The 23,620-nt window shown below is 30.1% G+C and overlaps 3 protein-coding genes and 1 long non-coding RNA gene across 6 annotated transcripts in view; 2 read left to right on the top strand and 2 right to left on the bottom strand.

Annotated features, from left to right (window-relative positions):
* LOC105840991 overlaps positions 1-12,153 on the top strand; it is a 20,242-nt gene extending 8,089 nt beyond the window's left edge. The window contains exon 5 of the mRNA XM_036284862.1: positions 9,423-12,153. The gene's annotated coding sequence lies outside the window, so the exon portion shown is untranslated. The remainder of the gene's footprint in view (positions 1-9,422) is intronic.
* LOC105840990 (dysbindin protein homolog) overlaps positions 1-16,610 on the bottom strand; it is a 23,535-nt gene extending 6,925 nt beyond the window's left edge. The window contains exon 1 of the mRNA XM_036284859.1: positions 16,327-16,610. The gene's annotated coding sequence lies outside the window, so the exon portion shown is untranslated. The remainder of the gene's footprint in view (positions 1-16,326) is intronic.
* The window catches only part of LOC105837658 (histone acetyltransferase KAT6A), a 25,292-nt gene continuing 14,773 nt past the window's right edge, over positions 13,102-23,620 (top strand). For all 3 annotated transcript variants that reach the window (XM_036284841.1, XM_036284842.1, XM_036284840.1), the window contains exons 1-2: positions 13,102-14,322; positions 14,603-14,669. In XM_036284841.1, coding sequence (XP_036140734.1) covers positions 14,221-14,322; positions 14,603-14,669 — 169 coding nt within the window. In that variant the 5' untranslated portion in view covers positions 13,102-14,220. The remainder of the gene's footprint in view (positions 14,323-14,602; positions 14,670-23,620) is intronic.
* The window catches only part of LOC114255384, a 9,592-nt gene continuing 5,900 nt past the window's right edge, over positions 19,929-23,620 (bottom strand). Inside the window, exons 2-3 of the long non-coding RNA XR_004962714.1 lie at positions 21,377-21,503; positions 19,929-20,816 (exon numbers count right to left, since the gene is read on the bottom strand). This is a non-coding gene — a long non-coding RNA (uncharacterized LOC114255384). The remainder of the gene's footprint in view (positions 20,817-21,376; positions 21,504-23,620) is intronic.

Genomic DNA, 23,620 nt, shown 5'->3' with positions numbered 1-23,620 from the left:
ACTATTATGACAAGCTTCACCTTGTTCTTGTTACAAATTTACTGTTATGCTATATACATTCAGTCGAAAAAAAAGCGGTACACCTAAAATTTGTTAAAAAATCACTAAACTTCCAACAATGATAACTACGCGAATAATAAAGATAGGAAGATTTCTAAAAAAAGAAATTAAAGCTTCAAATGTCTACTTTAAGAATCGATTCATTAAAATTTTGCGTAATAATTTTTTTCAAAATGGTGTATGACAAAGCGAGAGCATGAGAAATTGAAAAATATTGATCCGAGTTTGCGATCCATGGCGTGAGGCAAGTGTCGCAACTTAATGGGATAAAAAGCATGCGATAGAACAGAGTTTCCCCTTCAAAATGTTTTTTTTCTCGTCTCGATACGATGATTTTTCGATGAGATATGCGCATTTAAAGTAAAAAACTGCCTTTTTATTTAAATGCGCATATCTCAGCGAAAAATCATCGTATCGAGACGAGAAAAAAAGCATTTTGAAGGGGAAACTCTGTTCTATCGCATGCTTTTTATCCCATTAAGTTGCGACACTTGCCTCACGCCATGGATCGTCGCAAACTCGGATCAATATTTTTCAATTTCTCATGCTCTCGCTTTGTCATACACCATTTTGAAACGTCATCAAAAAGGTCTATTAGACATTGTGTGGATTATTAGTAGAGGCTTCACGGAGTCTCGATAGACGACTAACGGATGTTTCATGGTCAAACATTTCTACACAGAAAAAAAAAGTAATGTAGCCAATAACATATGTGATTGCGGGCTGCCAACTACATAAAATACTCGATACAATAATATTTGCTATTAATGCAAGTACAATGTTGATACTGCAATAGCATATATTATTGTATTGAGTATATCTGTAATTGGCAACCCGCAATAACATATCTTATTGAATATATTACTTTTTTTTTCAGTGTATATATTTGCGTGTGTATATTATATATCATTGCTAGACTATTTTATACATATTTTCATGCAAAATTATACAAACTTATAAAATTATTTACATAACGTAATGGAAGAACTTTATTGTTATATCTCTTTTTGATCATGCTCTTTTTATTCAAATAAGTAAAATTATTAAAGATGTTATTCTGCATATGTGAAAGTCAATAAAAATTGTAATTTCATATTTATTAATGAAATATGTTTAATCTTTTTAACAATAACTGATGATAAAACTCTTTCCCTTTCGTTTGTTTTTGCAACCACTTTCTAATCCAAATCTTTTTGAGTCTATATATAATTTTTTCTTTTTATTTAATAATGTTATATTTCCATTAGTTATTAATTATATTATTATTAATATTATATAATTAAAACTGCTAATTTTTGTCGTTCCTGAATTTCATTAATTAGAAATAAATGCTATTGTTTGTTTATTATTGATATTTTATTGGATTTGTTATCACATAAATAATTGTTGTGAGCTTTATATGATACATAATATACATTGAAATGCATGCCAATGTACTCAATATATTAATCCAGTATGTATTAGAGCAAGCATAGCAGCGTATAAACTGATCAAGAAATCGTATATTATTTGATTTCAACTTTATATATAGGTTGAAGGTTTGATCCTGAAACTGCAAAAACTAAATTTTTTGTGTAAAATTTTTTTCCTATAAAATGTTTTTTATAAGAAATGAATTTTATATATGTTTAAACAAAGTTTATAGAAAGAAAGAAAAAGAAAAAAATATTAGTTCTAGCGCGCGCGCGTGTATGTATGTGTGTATGTGTGTGTGTGGGAGGGAGGGTACTTAAATCAAACATCTTAAATATTTTACTTATTTTTCGATATTTTTTATGAAAAAAATATGCAAGGAAAAAATTGCACGTACTAATTATTGATGCCCATTTATTTTGATGTAAAGTATATAAAATATCTCGTATTAATTTTTCAATAATTCTACTTTTAATATGAAAAATAATTAGAGAAAATGTATTAGATAAACAAGCATTCTATTTAAAACAAATAACAATGATCTTTAAATCTTTGAAAAAAGAATTCTCGAAAAAAATTTTTAATGTCATCATAATTATTCCCTCAAATAATAGGCTAACTTGTATGTCTTTTTTAAGAACTGCTATAATATATCGTGTAATATTTCTTCCAATAACTTTTTTCTTATTTTGATATATTTCTAAAGAAAGAGCACTATATATCCATCTATAACTGTGGTATGTCACTACCTGCAAAACCGATTTCATAAATTGTTTCGGATTTTTTAATTAAATTTAAATTCCAATTTTGAATTTAATTTTCAAAAAATCAATCATGGTATTTTATTTTTACAATAATCTGCAAAATTAAAAAAATTACTTTTTTACCACATCTGTCTCCGCTTAATATGTTACATTTTCTGTTCTGTTAACAAATATCTTAAAGTATAATTTTTATATATAAAGCTTCCTAAAACTTTGAGATCCAGATAATAAATCAATAATGTACGTATAAATTGATAGTAAATAACAATTCATTTAATTTTTTCGTTTACTTTCATTTAATCATAAAATATTAGTATTTTATTTTCTTTAAAATCAACAAAAAGAAATACATAAATGCTGATCTAAAGTTATAAAATTTATATACAATTTATATTGCTCTAACATACATCTTACAAAATATAAATCGCAAATATATGAAATTTATTAGATAAAATATTATCTCTGGCAGTGATAAATATACTAGGGGAATTTACAAGAGAGTTATTAGAATTTAAAGTCTCGACAATCAAATGATATCTCTTTAAGAGAATAGGAAAAAGATAAAGTGGAAGATTCAAACCCTGATTGAGATAATATTGTAATAGTACGATTAACAAGATGCTCGTTAGCATTAGTAAGTTATTGTTAGCAATTTAATCAGAGATTTAATACAAGTCTACGTTTCAAGACTGAATAATAATCTACGTGTGATTCGAAGGATGAGATAAATCTATAAATAACTCATTAATATTAGATATGTAATAAGCAACTTGATGACCAAAAATAATAATTTTTTTTATTTACTTCGAATTTACGCAGCTCTTTTTTACTGGTTTTTACTTCAATTTTATTTATAACAAAAAAATGTAAAAATGGAAGAATCTAAAAGTATACTGTATAGTAGCATTTTTCACACAAAAAATTTAATGTATTCGTGACAGTAGAGATGAAATCTAACACAGAAGTGCATTCCACAAGACCAAGTTATTTGAGTTTTTATATACTCAAGTTTTTTTTACTAAAATAAGTCATTTCACCTTTAGTGTGAGATAAAGTTTTACATTTATCTGCAAATCATGTATATTTCTGTGTAAAATTAATCGCTGAATTTGAAAATGATAAAATTGATTGCTAAACCTTAAAATAACAAAATTAAACCGATTAATACAAATCAAAATAGTAAAAAATGCACTTTTAGTAAAAATTTTTCAAATTTCATTTTTTAAAATAAATATACATAGAAAAGTAACTATCATTTTTTATTAATATTCAATTTAATTGATTTTCAGATTCAACGATTTTACATAGAAATTTTACATAAAAATACATAATTTTCAGACAAACACAAAATTTTATCTTACATTGTGGCTAAAAAGACCTTCTCTAAACTTCAAATAATTGTTCAAATTAGGAAAGTAATTAATTTAAAACGTAATTAATTTGATTTTGTAGAACAGAAAACAATTCTATGTTAGATTTTATTTATATTTTTATCGATATATCAATTTTTTGTGCGTGAAAAAAAAATTATTTTTGTTGTGATATAGAATACAGGTCAAGTTTTAGGAACAGCAATAAATAACACAATAACTGAAGAGCAAACTTGTTTATGTAAACTTATCAAAATACAGTTAAAAATAGTTTATATCTTTATTGTACAAGGGCAGCACAGAAAAAAACATTACATTTGCACAATTAAAAAACAAATTTAAATCTGATATTATTCAATTATGGTATAAAATAAATGTTATGTACACAATAAATATTAATCAAAACAAAGTCAAGCACGTTTATACTTTTATACTTTTGAATAATCTAAAATAACGAATTATAGAAAATACAAATAAAATAAACTAATAGTTGCACATCAGAAATAAATTTAAAACAAAATTTTATAAGATATTTTATTTTCGTAAAAAAGAAAAAATGTATATAAACATTACAATATATGTCATATTTTCTATCCTTGAAATATTCTATACTATCCGCATTATTATTGTCTTGACATATAATAAATAAAATTTTTCTGTATCAATAAAAGAAATAAGAATCATAATAAAATAGCATAATATCGATACAACATTATTGAAGGTTTCTGTAAAATATAAGCATAAAGAACTTATCTTGAATTTGTAAGAACACGTTGAGATAAGATAATACAATTAACAAAAATAAATAGGATAAATGGTTTCATTGACAGTGTCACAAATACTATTTTAAATTGTGTCCTTATACATATAATTATGTGTGGTATAAAATTTTATTTGAATTCTTATAGGACTTCTATTTATTACTATAACATTTTATTAAAGAAAAAATTGCAATCTTTTAATTAAAAACAAGCATTTAAGATTGAAATTTCAGTATTTAGAACATTGTTAATTAGGTTATTTAGCCTTTCGTAATAGCTTCTAGCGATTACCATCGGAATGTAAAGTTTTTTTTAAGAAATATTCCGTCTTAACAACCTATTTCAACTGCTTGTATTATCTACAAGTATTTTTATTCTATATGGACATTCAACTTGATATAAGCAAAAATTCCCCCTCTTCTTTATTACTTGCATCGTTAAGAGGATTATCCTCAAATTGTCCAAATTGCCCACTTACAAAATGCTAGGACGGTAAACTTTCCATGGATTTCCCCATACACACGGATCCCTTCAATAAGAACTTTTTGAGTTACAATCGATCAACATGATAAATATATAAAAAGATAAGGGAAATAATCTCATAATACATCTTTTTTCAATTTAGTATCTCTTATATTGTAAGATCGTATATTTTTAAAGTGAGAGAAGAGAAGCGAAAACGAACCATAACGTAAAATTTAATTCTTATGGCATTGTATAACATCAATAAAAGTATCTCATGAAAAAATGGCCTATATAATTATGTATGATTCCATATATGACACACACACACACACACACACACACACACACACACACACACACACACACACACACACACACACACACACACACACACACACACTTCATATATAATTCCATATATACTCAAATATAATTAGATATAATTATATATGGAATCATATATAATTATATGTATATAGACCATTATTTCATGGGGTATCATTTTTATATGGTTTTTTAGATGAATAATTTAAAATTAGAATATTATCTAGTATGATAAATTTTAAAAGAAACTTATAAAAAATCTTTCTTCAACTTGGAATTGCAGAACACGGTATAAAACAATTGGGAAAATAGAAAAATACTTGTTTTTTATAAACTTGAAACTTGTAAGAAACTCGAAATTGATTTATGACTCTAATTTTAGTTTTATTTTGGTAGAATATGGACAGTTTGGAACGTTACAATTAAAAATGCTCGAAGTTACGTTTCATCATGTTCTGTTATACAATTTTTCTTTTCACCAAGAATAAAACATGTAATAATAAGAAAATGAAAACAAATGTTGCAACCAAGTACGACAATTAAACAAAAAAAGATTTTTGTTCATGCAGATTTTTGCCTGATTTAATAATTATGTGTACTTTCAAATCATATACGTTAAAATATACTATAATTTAATAATGTAGAAATTTTATTGATAGAGTTGCTTCAAGTAAACTTTGATGAAACAGTCTATACTATCAAAGAGATTCATCAATAAGCCCACTAATATAGTAGCGTTGACGTTAACGAAAGTGCATGCACTTTGCGTTTGCTGAACAAATAATCCAATTTAAAGTAAATAATAGTACATTATGTAACAAAGGCGTAAAATTAACCTTTTGCGCACGAGTGCAAAAGGCCGTTATGCTTGTGTTGCATACCGTATTTTTCGTGACTGTATTTTTTGTGAACATCTATGAAATTGGATAATAAATCGGTATCCCAGGCAGTAAAGATCCAGGTATCCGGACAGTCCTATTTTTAAAGCAGATGTGTGGGATGATTGTAAAAGCGACTCATAGTCAATGGATCCTGAATTCTATTCCTTAAATTCTATTCTATTCTATAATACATATTTACACATTTTACGTATTTATACCTTTATTTTATGTTGTTTCGATTTTATTGAATATTTACTTGTGATGAATACAAAAAAACACTGATTATTATCTCTCAGAATATCTGCTGCGAGAAACCTAGAAAATAATTAAAAACACCCTAATTTAAGGATGGCCTTTGTAGGCAAGTCACATAGCTACAAAACAGCTTTTTCTAAAGTGATTATCAATATCGTCAAGGTGATTTGATGAAGCATATTGAAGAAGAAAAAAGCAAACATATTACGAAACACAAATTGTGAAATGGCGCGATCCAAGCACATATTTTTATTCATCTTCACTTTACTTTTGATCACATAAATAATATAGAATAAACTACACGGTTGAAAGAGTAATCGCAAAAATCGCCCGTTTCGTGGATATCGAGTTTTGATACGATTTTGGTGGTAAATGATTGTATATCATCAAACATTCATCCCCTAATAATTTTGAATATCTTTTATTGCTGAGATATGAAGGGTTAAAGTTGATATTATTCACGAACTTGAAAACGATACGTTTAATATAAAAAAATCACATAATACTATTTTTGTTAACAATTTTTTATAGCTCAATAACAATTATGTAATTTGTAAAATATCTCGGTAAAAGCTACCATTACTAAAACTATTAGAAAAATCATAATAAATACCACAGTATTTCAGAAATCGGTATGTGGTACTTATATTTGAAATATTGTTATAAGGTTATCGGATTTATAAAATATAAGGCAAGATAAAACCGTGTTTACATAAAATAACGTTAATAAAATACTCCCGTATATACTCGTTCAGAGACCGCGGAGATAGGTATCCGACATCAGTTAAAAAACATTTTCCTGAAAATCATAAGTTGATCTCTAAATGATATTCACGATTCTGACTTAAACGTCAATTTGAGGTCACGATAAATTAGTCTTCTAACAGATAAACAAATCTTATTTGAAACATATTTTATATGAAAAATAACTCGAGGTTTTTTGTGTTGAACGGATAAAATGACATACCCTTCATTGGTGTATAGTGACCAATTTAACCCCTCATGTCTCAGTAATAAAAGGTATGCTCAATCTGAAATTTTCAGAAGATTGATGTTCCATGATATACAATTATTTACCGCCAAAATTGATTCAAATTTCGATGTCCACGAAACGGGCGATTTTAACCCTGTTTCTGCGGCCACTCTTTGTGAAACAGTATAACTTTTTCTTTTTAAATATTATGGATGCCAAATAAAATATATTTTTGTAAAATTTTAAATCTGTTGTATAAATGTAATTATAAATTAATAATACATAAATACTTATTATTAATCAATTTGTTATACTAATGATTACTAAGTATATTAAACAAAACTGGAGATTATTCTTTATTATTTATATATTTAATTATAATTGCAATAATCTTTTAAATAATTAAAAGTTTTTTAACCAATTTATTTAGTTTTATACATTTGTTGTATGTAAATTTATTTTAATATTTTAATATATTTAGTAAGCATTTTATTATCGTTTTTAGGAAAAATCTAATATAATTAATTTAATATTTTATAATTATTAATTTATTATCAGATTAAAAAAAATATTTTTTACTAAAAAATGTATTATAATATTGAAAGACTGTAAATGATTTAATTTATCAGTACGTATATATTCACATGTTAAAAATTAGATCATGACTTTCTACTTCATGCGGGTTAAAAATAATTCGCAGCTTTGAAAATTCATGTAGTATCTGTGAGTCTAATTTGGATGGAAGAATAAGAACAAAGTTTTCGTTGCAAAATGCTTTTACAAGTTCGTTTCTTTAATGTGCATATTCTACACATTCCAATTTTGAAAGCAAGATAAGTGTACATATATACAGAAGAATAAAGAAAAGAAAGAAGTAGAAAATGAAAGATTGAAAGTCTGTTTAGTTTAGCTGCATTTCTAAAATTTTTTCTTTTTTCTTAACACTTATATAGAGAAATAGATTTATAAAAATTATAAACAATAAAAAAACAACTCAAAAGAAAAAACAAAGAAATCTTGAAATAAAATAACTACTAATTGGGTGATCAATCCTGATTTTCACTGAGGAGTTTCGTGTATAATTGATTCCAATTGTGTATACCAAGAATTTTCAGAGCATTGAGCGGCTGGTTGGCTTGCTGAATGGTTGCATCGCGTTTGTTAGCTAGATCATCCTCATTCGCGAGCAATTTGGCAACGTCGCTAAAGCTTAACCCTCCTGTCTCTCTCACTCTGCCCTGCCGCGCCGGTACGACTGGTGCTTAGCAACCAGTGAGGTCAACAAACGAGGTCAAGTTACACATTAACCTCGCCATGAGAAAATATTACCGTATTGCTGATAGCTATTACCACGTATCCTTAGCATGTTAATTATCTTTTGAATACAATATCATACATTTGTCTATATATACAAGAAAAAAGCAAAATGCCAAAAGGAATTATTTATGTGATTTGAGGAAAAAATAATTGCATTATTTCTCTTAGGCCTATTTCTATCAACGTAGATTAACTTTAATCTTGGATTAAGTTACTCTTTATCTCTTTCTAATTTTTGGAACTAGAATGAGATAACAAGTAAATTAAACCAAGATTAAAATTAATCTACGTTGGTAGAAATAGGCTTTAATGTTAGTTTTACAAGAAGCAATGTATTATATAGTTAAAAATATAAAAAAGTGAGAAAAAACAATTTCTGGAATGTTCAAAATAATTATTATAATTTCAATATAAAAAACTTTCTTTTTTTCTGTAAAATAAATGTTATTTGAAATTTTTACACTTTGTGATTCGAAAATAAATGTCCAAAAAATTTGCTTAAGAAATATTTTACGTAAAATGTAGCAGGAATGTAAAAAATGTTCCTTAAGAAAACAAAATTTAAAATCACGAATAATTTTTATGGTATCATAGCTCTGTGTGTGTCTGTGTGTGTGTGTGTGTGTGTGTGTGTGTGTGTGTGTGTGTGTGTGTGTGTGTGTGTGTGTGTGTGTCATTAATAGGTATTACTGTGCTTTTATAATAATATAGATATTTAAAAAATGAAAGTGAAAGAGAAAAATAAGATAAAGAAACTGTGTAGATAAAAGGTATTGTGTGTGGAAGGTTTGTATTGAAGAGGATAAATGTGTAAAAGCTTCAGGTAGATAAATCTACAGATAGGGTAGACGAGAAGAGAGGAACCCGACCAGAGCGAGGAAATGGCTGGTAGTACGTGGGATAGCCGGGGTTGGTCCCCCACTTCTCTGTGCTGCGTTCCCAAGCATTTGCTCTCTGTTGAGTCGGTTGTTTCTGCTGTTCCATCATGTGGGATGAGGACAAGCAAGCACACCAGCAACAGCAGCGACCGATTGACCAGCAACAGCGACACACATGCGCAGCATGAACATGGAAAATTCCATTCGTATTTCGCCTCCACCCTTTGCAGCAAGAGTGGCGGAATGGAAGATAAAAGAGGGGAAGAGCTATTATTTTTATTGCGTTCTCTATAAGCGCATTAACCCACGTTCTGGTTGAGTAATGTTAGCTTGTACTCGGTTATTGCAATTTCATTGGTATAGAAGCCAATACACATACATATGAACACATACGTAATTATAAATTTCGTTACTACATTGAAGTGTTACTCACATGATTATTTTAGCACAAAAACTGATATATCATGTTACATATTTAGATATTGAATCCAATTTGATATAATTCATTATTAACTTATTCTGTAGTAAGCTGTTGATACTTATTAAATACTTTATCATAGTGCAATAATTAATCTTAAGCCATAATCATATTTTTAGAGATTGAGATTCAAATTCAGATTAGAATTTGACTGAAAGCAAAGTTGATCAAAGTTTATTAAACTTGAGGTTGAATTGGTCTTATCTCTTATTTTGAATTGGAGGAATTCCGATTTCAATCTCTGATTACGATCTTAAAGCGGATATTGCGAATAGTTTGAAATAGAGAAATAAAAGAATAATAATTTGTTTTAATAACAAGAAAGTTTAATTTTTCAATAAATTTGTTTAGATTCATAAAAAAATTTAATCGTGAATTTTTAAATATTATTATGTCTACAACTGTATGAATATATTGATGAATATATGTAAATTACAATCTCTGTTATAATCATACAAGAAATGTAAGTTATCACATAAATTAAAACAAATGTAGCAATAAAAAAATAGATCAAGAATTTATGAAAACTAAATTGGATCAGAATATTATTATAAGCTCGAGAAATTGTGAAATACAGTCTCGTAATTTCTCAGTAATGAAACACTGTCGAGAATTTTTTCATCCTTCTCTTTCATTCTCCCCTTTTCTCTTTATCCAAGCGTAACTTGAACAAACTCATCAAGAAGAAATCGAGCTTAAAATATTGTGCGCAACTTGTGGTAAAATTGGGTTGAGGGGAAGTAACAGAGGAAAATGGTAGGTCAATGTACGTTATGAAGCGTCTTCCATCTCTTTCCCCTCTTTCATTCTCTCTCTCCTTTTCTCCGTTCACAATCTCCTCCTCTTCCACCTCTCTTTTTCTCCTCCCACTTCTCGTACCAAAGTTACGCTGCTACTATATCGTGATAATCTTGCCTGCTCCAGGGGATTACCTTCTCTGCGCCGGACTAACGCAGTCATTGCTCATACTAGTACGGAGTTTCTACTACTAGCCGTAGAACGGAAGTTATGTGACGGAGTGGGGGATGGGTAGGATCGATAGTCAAGTATTTCTCGGAATGTAAATACCAATGACAACCGGGTACATATTTGATTACCCAATTGCATGCTTGCAGCTTTACCAGGGTGCAGGGTCGTAGCAACATTTGACTAGTCGATTATATCGTTTTTATTAGCTTTCAAAAATTTACTATTAATTCATTCAAAGCGCTACGAGTTCTCCTGTTACCATAATGTAAACGAGTGAAGCAAACAAGTAATGTAATTAATGACGTTCATACATATTCAAGTACACATTGTAAATAATAAGTGAAGCATTATTTTGCGACTAAAAGAATTTTTTTGACAGATTTCTGTTTACGTGAGTGACATCATCAAAGTTTATTTCGTAAGATATTTTTTGCTTAAAGACTATTTATGAGGTATATAAACCAAAAAATACGTTTATTTTCATTTCTCGAATAATTTAAATGTAAACACGCTACTCTTTTTCTTCCTTCTGCCTCAGGGGCGTGGCAAATGAGTTCAGAACAATTATTCTACTCATCCCCAAGGTCTTTTCATGAAGTCTACCAAATTTAATAGAACCAACCTTCGAAAAAGATGAGGTCTAAATATAGAACCCAGGCGTGCTACTCGAATATCTGGGACCGAGATTCGTTACGATCAATAGACGGCAGATTCGGCCGTTTTCGACATGTTCCGTTAAGTTCCCCTACTATATTCGTCCTCATCGACCTCTAACCATTACTGGCCACGCCTTGCTCGTGAATTCCGTCAGCTAAACTGGTTATTCGGGATGCAATTACAGATACTATTTGCGCACTATAGATTTTCCTTGTGAAACATTTGAAAAAAAATATGATTTACTTATCTTTCTAATATGTATGTGTACAGGGTGATTTATTTTAAATATGCTATCAAATTTTCTTTTAAGTATTAAAGAAAAAATATATTGAAAAAGTTTTTCAAACAAGAATTATACAATTTTAGACGATATAATGCATACAAATTTTTGTATGCTATATTTTATTTCAAAAAACCAATGTCATATTCAATAGTTTGAAAATGAAAATATGATTTTCTTGCATAATACAATTTTTATTATCATTTCCAAAAAAAGTATTAAATTTGTAGAACGCAATGTTATACAATTAATTACTACATATTGTGGGTTATATGAACTTCTCAGACATCAACTAATACTAGTATGGTGAAATAAAAAAATAGAGAAAAAAATTGATAAAGTTAAAAACTTACCACGAAATTTTAAACTAAATTTAAGTTTTACAAAGAGGTCAAAGTACAGTTCAGTTAACCTAAATTGATATATTGAGAAATATATTTTGAATGATAATATAAATATACTTTGATTAAATAAATACAAAAACGAGCCCATCGCGAGAGATTTAATTATATTTTACAAAGAGTAAAGTACGAAGTGTCCGTTATGACAATTTCCTGCCAGCTTTGAGTCGCTTAAACCATTAGTAGATATTTTTGATACAATGGATCAATGCTATGACGATTATCTTATAGTATGTCAGAAAAGAAATAAGTGTCACTGTTGCTTTAGTTTCCATGTAACTAGAACAATTGCGAAATTATGGATATAATTCGTCAGTGGTACTTTTAAGTACAATGGATGACAAGCGGCAATTGGACAGTTGGCGTTGACGGTTTCGCTGGGGAATTGCACAGAATGAGGGATTCAGTTGAAAGCCACGGTATTCGGAGGCACAAGTGCGAGCGAGAAAGAAGAAAGGTGGGGGAGATAGGGTAAAAGGAAACTTGGTAGAAGAGGGCAACGAAGATGGAGGGAGGGAAGAATGGTAGGAAAATCGACCACGCGCAGAAAGGGGACGAATGGTACAGAATAGTTTAACAGGTTGTGGCTACGAACAGTCGCTATCGCTCATTGGTTCCCCACCCGTACTTGAGTACACGTCAGCTTAACTTAATTTTCATTCGTACTCCCTCCACCATCGCTTTCTCCCCTCATCGCCCTTCTCTTTCTTAACGTCATCTTCCTCCTCTATTTGTTATTGTTCGTTCGCCCGCCTGTGTCACAATTCGCAATCATACTTTTTATATTTGTTGGGTTCCGCGCAAAGGATCTGAATACTCATGCGTCACATGTGTGTAAGTATACAGCATGTATAAGCATTACGAGAGTGAATCCCCCTTCCCTCTTCTCCCCCAGACGCTGAGAGACACGGCAAGAGCAGGTAACAGAGAGAGGAAGGGGAGAGGCGGGAAGGGGAAAGAGAGGAGAAGAGAGGAACGGAGAGGAGAGGAGAGGAGAGGAGAGGAGAACGTGTGGAAGCAAGAGAACAAGAGAAAGAGAAGAGGGGGCTGCGAGAAATACAGATGGTAGGAGAGACAGAGGGAAGGGAGAGTAGTAATCCCGCCGTCTGGAACGGCAAACGATGCGCGCTGCCTCACGAGCGGGCGCGCGCGCGCGCGCCTTTACAAAACAACGCATTTGAAAACTCGGAACTCGTCCTCAACAATTCATAGCGAGAGTTAATTATCCAACCGCTCGTGCGCGATCGACATCACCTACAAACTTTTGCTACCCCCCCATATCGGTACCTCGGTACTAATAATAAACTCAGACTGGACGCGCGGTGAACAGGGCAACGGATCATAGCCGCGGCCGACGCCGGGGATCGCACATCACGTCACTGATATCCGTTTCGGAAGCGAAACCAGTGAAATAGTGCCGTGTATACGGGACGGCCGCAGGAGCTAGTGATCATGCCACTGATATCGTTAATCATGTTGTAAACATGTGTAAGGGGAAGCTCCCACGAAAAAAGCGCGGGAGCATGATTGCATTATGACAGAAAAATCAACCGCTTTTTTACGTTAATCCGCCGCCACCGTCGCGGTCACGATGTCCCCGTAGCATCGTGATGAAAGCGCTTATTCTTTCTCTATCATCCCGCTGTCATGCTGTCGCCTAATAGGCCGAGGATCCAAGAAAAAGCGCGTATTTAATTGATTTTACCTACCGTTGAACATTGGCCGAGCGTTTACCGATTCGAAAGGCTTTTAAAACATTGAACCGCCGCCGGGGTGTCGCGGCTAGTGTGTAATCTTTCTCTTGTGCTACGGATTTGTACATATGAGTTCGTCGCGCGCTCATTTGTACGACCACCGAAAGAGCGCCCGTTCGCGCTCTCGAATCGGAGAACTCGATCGAGAAAGATCACAGAATTCTCAGGTTGAAAGTTGTAATCGGTGATGTGCCGTGCATATATATCAGTATACTGACCAATGATCGCTGCTGATACCAGTGACCATGATGCTCGCGTTGGCGATTACAGGGTCCGACGGGACCGTTCACCCGAGAATAAGCCGATGTTGATAACAATGTCCGTAAGTATGACGTTTGGATATAATACATACGTGCACGCGCGAAAAAGCTAAATAGGAAAATTGTGAATATCGCGATTGTAAGCCTCGCAAAAGCGAGACGACTGCCACACGCGCCTATCTATCTTTAATGAACTTGCGCACATTTGAATATAACGCGGTCGGAAGTTGGATATGACGTTATAAAATTTTCGGCCTCTGTGCTCGATAACAACGCCGAGTATTGTTAATTTTTTCCCAAATTATGAAAAAAATGAATAATCCGTTGTATAACGATTTTCAGGAATTTAAATTTTCTGCAAAAAGTAAGATCTGTAAGGACAACGCTGTGGAGCTGTTGCAAAATTTCGGTACGTGTTTTGTATAACAATAATCAGTTGTAACATAGACTAATATTAATTCTATAAAGTATAATTCTGTAAAACATAACTGAAACATAGATATGACACCTTTTTCTCTCATGAATCTTGAATAATATATTTTTGAAAGATTAAAAAAAATTTTTGTTTTTTTATATTGCATTATATGTTAAATATATCAATATTCTTTCTTTTTAATTTAAATTTTAATTATTAGCTACTCAAATTTATATATGTATATATATATATATATATATATATATATATATATAATTTAATTTGAAAATTTCATGAAAATTTCTTTAATATCAGACATGAAGGAGAGCATTACTCAAGAACGTTAATTTAATGTGAATCAATCAATCAACGTTACTGTCAGTATTTCTTTTTACAAAATTTATCTTCTCCATTGATTTGAACCTAAGCCTCTATGTATATATGGTATTTTTGATTTCGCTTCTGCTTTTTATCTGTAGAAAATCCTTTTGATATTGATTTTATAATATCGATGTTCTTATAATATCGAAAATCTATAATGAAACAATCTATATTCACTTTATAGATATACTGATAAATGTGCATTTATATATAGTTATGAGTTATATACATTGTTTTGAATATATTTGTTATTTTATGAATAGAAAAAGGGTTTTTTTTTCCTTAGTTTTTGATAACATTTTCTTTTCATCTTTTTTTTGATAGCATTATACTTTATAATGCTCACGAGTATTACTCTATGTTACTCTGTGTTATTTTGGGAACTATTATATAATTTTGTGATAAATTTTTCAATTTAGCAACGTAATTTATATCTCCGTTTCTATTATATGTTTTGCACAAAGAAGTCTGTGTCTCTCCTCTTATCTCGTCTCATTACACGTATTTCCTTATAAATGTTACAAAATTGCGTATGAAAGACACGCTCCAAATGAAAATATAATTATCAACAGCTACAGCGTCTGATCTCTTGCAATTTCAATTCAAACGCTTCAATTCAACGCTTTTTCAGTAACATCCTTTTTTGCATATTTATCTCTTATTTCTTTAAATCAGAGATTAATATTTCAAAATATTTATATCTTTGATATAATATTTTAATAAATACGTGTGTCAGTTAGCGCATACAAACATATCCTAATTGATATTCGAAAGTCCAATGAACCTGGACTTTTTTTTTAATTACACGTCAAATCTCCAGATAGAATTGTTTATAATTCATTATAAATATAACTTTACATAATTTCAAATTACATAACCTTATTCCTTGGATTTTGACCATTAAAATAAAAAAAATCATTAACTTTAAGCAACGATTAATGTAAAATTGTATTTGTTTGGGTACACTGAATCCGAAGTTAGAGAAATTTCGAAACAAATCAATTAAGATTAACAAATATTCGAGTCGTCTTCGATTTCCGTCAACTTTTATTCGACAGTACGCGAGTCACTTCGGAGCACAGAACAGTCGCCTCGACTGTTTTGGCACTGACTGAATGGAGGTTATATAGGTTAGGAATTTGTAAACACGCGGCAAGAAGCGCGCGCGTAATCGCGTCACGCGATTAACATCCATTAATGTCACGTAATAAACGAGTTCCATCGGCAACTCCGGTCTTTTGATCCTCGCGTGGAGAAAACGTTAGCTCACCTCTCGTTGACGAGAACGACGTTGCTGAACAAGACACCCGCTAATTCCTTCCGTCGCACACTCATGGATCTCAATACTATGACAGACTGACACTACTGACAGTGACAGTATGCATTAGTGCGTAGGTGTGATCATCTTTTTTTCTTTTTGTTTTAAAAAAAGATTTTCGGTATATATGACACAAATCGACACAGGTGATGTTTTGTCTTTGTCTCTCTCACTGAATATCGTGCAAAGACAAAATGATTCCTGTGTCCATTTATATCTTTTGCTGGAAAGCTGCCAAAATAAACTGTGCAAGAAGCTCAGCTGAAAAGAACAAACCAGTAGATGTAATATTGAAAATGTAATCGCACTCATTCGCATTTACACTCAATAAAGCGTGCATCACATCTTATCAGAGGCGGGACTAGATATTTAGGTGCCCGAAGCAAAAAACAAAAGTATGCTTTTTGAAGATCTGAATCAAATTACCAATATTTTTTTATTAGAAAATATCTTTGAATTGATTATGTACACTCTAAATTCTTTTACATAAAGTATGCACAAAAATGAAGAAGACAAAGAATGATTTTATATACTATATATTATATATATATTTTTAAATAGTTTTATATATTTATATTTTAATAACAAAAATTTTATTAATTTAAAACAATTTCAATGTAAAAAAGTGATTTTTGTTATTAACATGAAATCGTCCTTTGTCTTCTTCATTTTTGTGCGTATTTTGATTACGTAAAAAGATTTGGAATTCAGTAAAGCCAGTTCAAAAATATATTTAAATAAAAAAATGTCGGTAATTTGCTTCAAGATCTGCTACTTCATCCAAACTTTGATTGGCTCAATTATCGATTAATTCCGTTGATAGAATTGATAGAATTGGTTAATAGCTATTTGCTATTTGTAGTTACAGCGGAATTAATTGACAATTCCGTTAATCGGAATTTAATTGAAGTAATGCTTAGTACAAATTTTTCTTTTTTATGGTATATAAAATATATATCAAGCGACGTGGTAGCGGTGCAACGCCAAGTACATAAAGAGTTTTGCTGCATAATGCAAATGACGTAAACTTCACTGCGCAAATGTCACGCCGCTACTAAGCTTTATCTGGAATTTAGCTGTCAAATTCACTTTCAGTTAAAATATCGTCTCTCAGAAACTAAAATCATAATCAAAAGCCGGGCACGCCAAGTTTTTGCTTCACTATAATCCCGTTGGTTGATTTTAATCATTTAATCATCAAGCCCGTTTAAGCAATTTTTAAATAGATGTTTATTAAACTTCTTTAAGTCTTTTAAAATATACTTGGCTAACTGTATTGATCTCCAATTTATTTTGGAAAGCACGCGTTTATGTACTTGGCGTATCTTTTTTACCTTTTTAAGGTTTTTTTAAGGTAAAAATAATATCTATTATTTATAATAATATTTAGTATATTAATATTAATTTCATAGGAACATGTCATCACTTGACAGATATATATAATTACATAAACATATAAATGATATGTATACGTATGTTAAACAGTTACTAAAATCACAATAAAATCAGAGTGTATATAGAGTAATGTGGAACACCTGATTTTAAATGTTGCCTAAAATAAAAAAATAAGTTTTTTTTTAATAAATAAAACAAACATCAAATTACGACAAAATTACTTAGATTTATAAATGATATCTCTAATTTATCAATTTATTGAAAAACCTTCAAATTATACTAAAAAAGTGACAAAATCATCGACTTGAAAAATCAATAACTAATATATATGGAACATCTAAGAAATTTATGTAAAAACATCAAAAAATTATTTTTATACTGCATAATATGAAAATGTATATTTTATTTTTAGAAAAGTATAAAAATATTAATATGTTTTATTTTTAAGTAGCAAAAGTAAAAAGTATAACTACATAATAATTTGCGAATAATAGTTTGATAATTCTTCATGCATAGTGAATTAAATGAAGACGCTATCTATTTTTCGCTACATTTGTATTCTACAAAATTATTTAATTCTTGCATGATGAATTTATCAACAAATGCCTGCCAAAAGCATTCTTATTCTAGTAGGATGCATGTAGAATGTTTTTTAACAGGCGTCCTAGACAACAATAAATAAACAGTAAATGTAACATTTACTGTTTATTTATTGTTGATTACGACTTGCTAGCATTAGGAGACCTAGGGAGAGTAGAGATAGCGGAGACAACCTTTCTCCAACCAGTCTCTGCTACACTTACTCTCCCTAAGTCTCCTAATGTTAGCTAGTCGTAATCAACAATAGATGAGTAAATGTTACTCTAGGATGCCTGCCAAAAAGCATTCTAATAGGACGTATGTAGAATGCTTTTTGGCAGGCATTTATTGACGAGTTTGTCGTGCAAAAATTCAAATAATTTTGTAGAGCACAAATGTAGCAAGAAATAGATAGCGCCTTCATTAAATTCACTAATTGTTAAACATTATTCGCGGTACAGTAGTACGTGTCTACTCTTGCTACCTGGATAAAGTAACATAATACTTTTTGTGTTTTGATAACCGCGCAAAATCATTAATTATTTTATAAAAATTTATATTTTTATAATATCTTATTTTTAGTTTTGTAAAAGATTTTCTATATTTCATTGCTGCTTAGTAATAATTTTAAAGAATATTTTTAGTAAATGAATTAAAATACAATTATATAGAAACTTATATTATTGCGCCATTTCAAACTTTTTACATGGCAAGTGCCTCACTCACCACACCGTAGTCCCGGTTCTACTTTTTATTCGTTGTTTATTTTTAAGTCTTCGGATTTCGCATTGGAGATTTAGCACATTGTGAATTAGAGATTGAAATTGAACCAATCAGAACAAAATTGATTGAAATTAAAATTATATGACTAGTCATATTTTAATCTTTTATTTAGTTTACCTTTTATACGCATACTAAGATATTTATAATCGAATCTTATTTTAAGGCCATCTTAAATAATATCTTAAAATGTTAATACGGTCTGTGATTAGTTGATGACATCTTAATTAAAACAAGACGATTTAAATATAAGACTCGACTATAAATACTGGTCTAAGTATTATATTCGTTATATAATCATGATTTTGCACAATTAAATCGAATCGAATCTCTGAAAATACATTGAATCGTATCAAATTTTTTAAAATTCAAATTGAATTTGAATCAACCTTTATTAAACTCATTACATGTTGATTCAAAATATTTTTCAATATTATTCAAAAACTTTGCAATGGCCAAGAAAATAAATTCTTACATAGCTTTCTTTGAGAAACTACCACTCATAACAAAAAAAGTGTTGCGATAAAAAATTTATGAGTGGTATTAAACGTTAAATGTTCAGATTTTTATGATTAATATATGTATATGTAATAGTTTTGAAGCCTTTATTATAATAAAATTAATATTTTTATTTTACTGATATTGATGATAAATTAGAAAGACAGTCATTCAGACTTTAATAAAAAATAAGATTTTAATTATATATATCTTTTTAATAAGTAATAAGTAATATAATTGTTTTAGATAAAAACAATTATATTAAAAAATAAATAAGTTATTTTATCAGAAAGTAAACAAATAAAATTTCAAATATTGAATAAAATGTACTAATATTGTTATATATTAAATAAAATATTAAGTAAATAAAATTTGCTTAAAACTAAAACATGAATTAAGAAAGACGCATTCGATTCAAAATAATCTACTACAATTCAAAATTGTCGAATTATTCGAATTCGAATCGTTTTGATTTGAAAACGAATTCGCATTATTCGCTTCGATTCGAATTCGAACGATTCTGTAATGTCCGTATCAAATCGTTTAATCATTTATACCGTGCGTATCAAGTGATTTGATACGGATACAGTACTTTATAGTATGCGTATCAAAGTGCTCGGTGTAAACTAAGTATTTAATTTGTAATCTTCAATCTTGAATGCGTAGTCTGAGTAGAGATTATGAAACTTTTTCTCTAGGACGGTAACACAAAATAAAAAAACTTCTAAGGGCCGGTTTCACCATCTCCGGTTATCTTAACCGGACCGATTATTTCATCAGAATTGACCAATCACATTTTTTAATTTTGCTTAACGACAAATACGGTTGGTCAATTTCATTTGAATAACCGGTTCGTTGAAGTAATCGGAGATGGTGAAACCGGCCCTAAGTTCAATAAAAATGAAAATTTTCATCTTTCCGAAGAGAAAAAAAAATTACATTGCTACCCTCTGATATGAGTTTTAGAATATATTTCGGAGAACGACGAATACAATACCTCGCCTACTCGCGTGTTTACTTACGTCTTCGCTCACTCCTGAAGTCTTTTCTTCTTTTTTTTTTCTTCACAAATTATACATCTTCTTGACGTATCCATTGTAAAGAAACGCTGACATTCGGGACTCCATTCTTTTGTATAGCGGATGTCAATGAACTTTTGAAAATTATCTCGTTCTCGGGACTTCTTTTTCCTAATAATTATTATATTAATTTGGTTTCCGACTCTGCATATAAAATTATCAAAATCAAATGTAAAAACTATTCTTTTCGAACTGTAACTCCCTTTATTTAAATTCGGTATAGTCAAAAATCAAAAAGTGACCCCAAAAATCGCTTATTTTGTAGACCTTGAATTTTGAGCCAAAGTGTGTGCTAAATAAAAGTATTTGATGAAATATTACTCCTAGAAAAATGTCAAGTTAAGTCCACTTTTCAGTTTTGAGAAACGGATGATTAAAAAGGGAAAAAAAGGTTTGACAACAGACTAACGTAGAAAGTGTATCCATTTCTACCTCTCATCTGATGCCTCTCCTTAAACCTTTTATCTGGAATATTTTTTGAAAAATATTTTCCTGAAGAGTTATTGCGGTGAATATTTTATTATAGGGTACTCTACCGAATATGTATACACACATATATATATTATAAAACTGTACTTTTTTCATGTATATATATACATTATGCACGTTTTCATGTATACATTATACACGTGTACCTATACATATAAATGTGCTAAAGTTGGAAAGTTTACCTTTGACTTGATGTGGATACACCTACTCGAGACCGTCTGAAACCCGTTTTCTAACCCTCCGTAAATTTTACCTCACTTTTGATTCCCGTTTCTCAAACTCGAGAAGGGGATTCCACTCGAAATTTTTCTGGAAATAATATTTCATCTTAAACTTTCATGTAACATATAATTTAGCTTTAAATTTAAGGTCCAGAAAACAGGCGATTTTGGAATTATTCTTTTAAGGGATTATTCTACTTTGACAAAAAGTCGATTGTATTTTTATTGCATTTTTCGAAAGTATTTGAGAATATATTCCCAAAGTTTTATGAAGGACCTTTGTTTAATCGTTGACAATATGTAATACAAGAATTTAAAAAGATAATTGACTTTTAATAATCCAAATATAAATTGAATAATTAATATTTTTTTGATTAATATTTTTATTTAATTATAATAAATTAGAATAAGCTTCAGTCAAGTTATATAAACAATAATAATTATGATATTAGAATATAAAATAGTTGAAGTAATAATAAATTACAGTACCTTAATTTGTTATATTAAGAATAATGTCAAACATTCTAAATATTATTATAATTCTATAAATTAGGATCTGGTAGTGTACTACCGAATATATTAGATGTTCCACGAAAAGGCTAACTCCGTTTCTCTCTCGCTTCAGATATTTAGAAAGTTTTATAGAACCATCGATACGTTATTTGATCTATTTGAAGAAATCCTTAGGGCGATTTTCGAATAAACATTCAACTGGAAATAAAAGCCCGAACGGCAGAGAATTTCAATGTAAAGCACTTAAGAGGATGCTGGAGTCGTCTGTTTTATCGATTGAACACTAATTATTTTTGGATACGCTTTGCTTTTAATTAATTCCATAGAATTGTAAATCCTTCTCCAGAATTAAAGCATAGACAATAATAAAGTGCAGGTAATTAGAATTTCATGTGAAAACCAAAAAAATTAGAAAATTATACTTTTGTGCAGTCGTCTCGTGACTTTCATCTGCAGCACTAAATTTTAAAACCCCTATACATACTAAATAACTGTTAAGCACCGTTGTTATTAATACAGGGAAATATTAACACAAAAATTAACACAGAGAATAATCTGAAAATTTCATGTATGTGTGAATGCGGATTGGGAAGAAGTCGATAAGTAGAGTAATATGAAAAAAATTTTTGTAGTTCTCGATATAAAATTCAATTCACGGATTGACATTAATATGTGTACTTTAACTCTGGAAAAGAATTTCCAAATCTATAAAAGAAATATATACGAAATCTTAATAGTGTGCACGAATGACTCTACATTATTGACTCCGATCAAGTTTGAGAGGCAGTCTAGCATCCCCTTAATGCCCGAATGGTGTGACAAGAGGGGCATTCTTCTTACTCAAATATTGGTTATCAATTAATTACGATTAATCACTATTGCCCGTATGGCAAACATCGCCCGAATGGCAAAGTAAACAAATGTTTACAAAAGGATAGCACGTTATCCTTATTTATGAAATGCCAAGAGCACTTAATTATTAAATATATTAAGATCTTCAATAAGACTCAGATTATACGCAAACAGAAAAACAAGAATAAATAAAATTAATAGAGAAAAGACAGTGTTTAAACAACATCGAAATCGATAGCAGCGCATATTGCGTCGCCATTAGATCAACTCGCATATGCTTGGCTGCGTTCAGCAGAAAAAGCAGCTTTGCAATTGTTGTAAAATTCTTCAACACGATTGGTTCTTACTCTTAGTTCCTATTAGATCTAAACGTATAAACCAGTCGGGTTGAAGAATTTTACAACAATTGCAAAGCTGCTTTTTCTGCTGAACGCAGCCCATGCCAGTGTGCTAGACGGGACGGTTTTTCTCGCGCATGAGAATTCGCGCGCAGTACAAATTGTCTATTATTTTATTTTATTTTATACAATCTTGACTTTAAAAAAAAATTTTATATAATGTTTAAATATATAGTCAAAATGTGGAGCTCTTAAAAAACCTATATAAAACAAATTTTTATACTTAATAATGTTATATTTGACGCGCATGCGTGAGAAAAAACGTTCCGTCTAATAACATTGATGCTTGTGTTCAAGCAGCTGCCCAAGCGGCCGTCCTTTTTAACCCTCCGTCTGTACACTGAGCCCAAAAGAGAACAAGCGAAATTTTTCACTTGTGTATGCACAAAACTGGTAATAGGCAAACATTGGCTCCCCTCCATAAAAAAACTTAGTAATAGTA

Source organism: Monomorium pharaonis, chromosome 3 (assembly GCF_013373865.1).
Source record: "Monomorium pharaonis isolate MP-MQ-018 chromosome 3, ASM1337386v2, whole genome shotgun sequence".
In the NCBI taxonomy this organism is placed as follows: domain Eukaryota; kingdom Metazoa; phylum Arthropoda; class Insecta; order Hymenoptera; family Formicidae; genus Monomorium; species Monomorium pharaonis.
The sequence above is the reverse complement of the archived record's forward strand: the minus strand, read 5'-3'. Positions and strand labels throughout refer to the sequence as shown.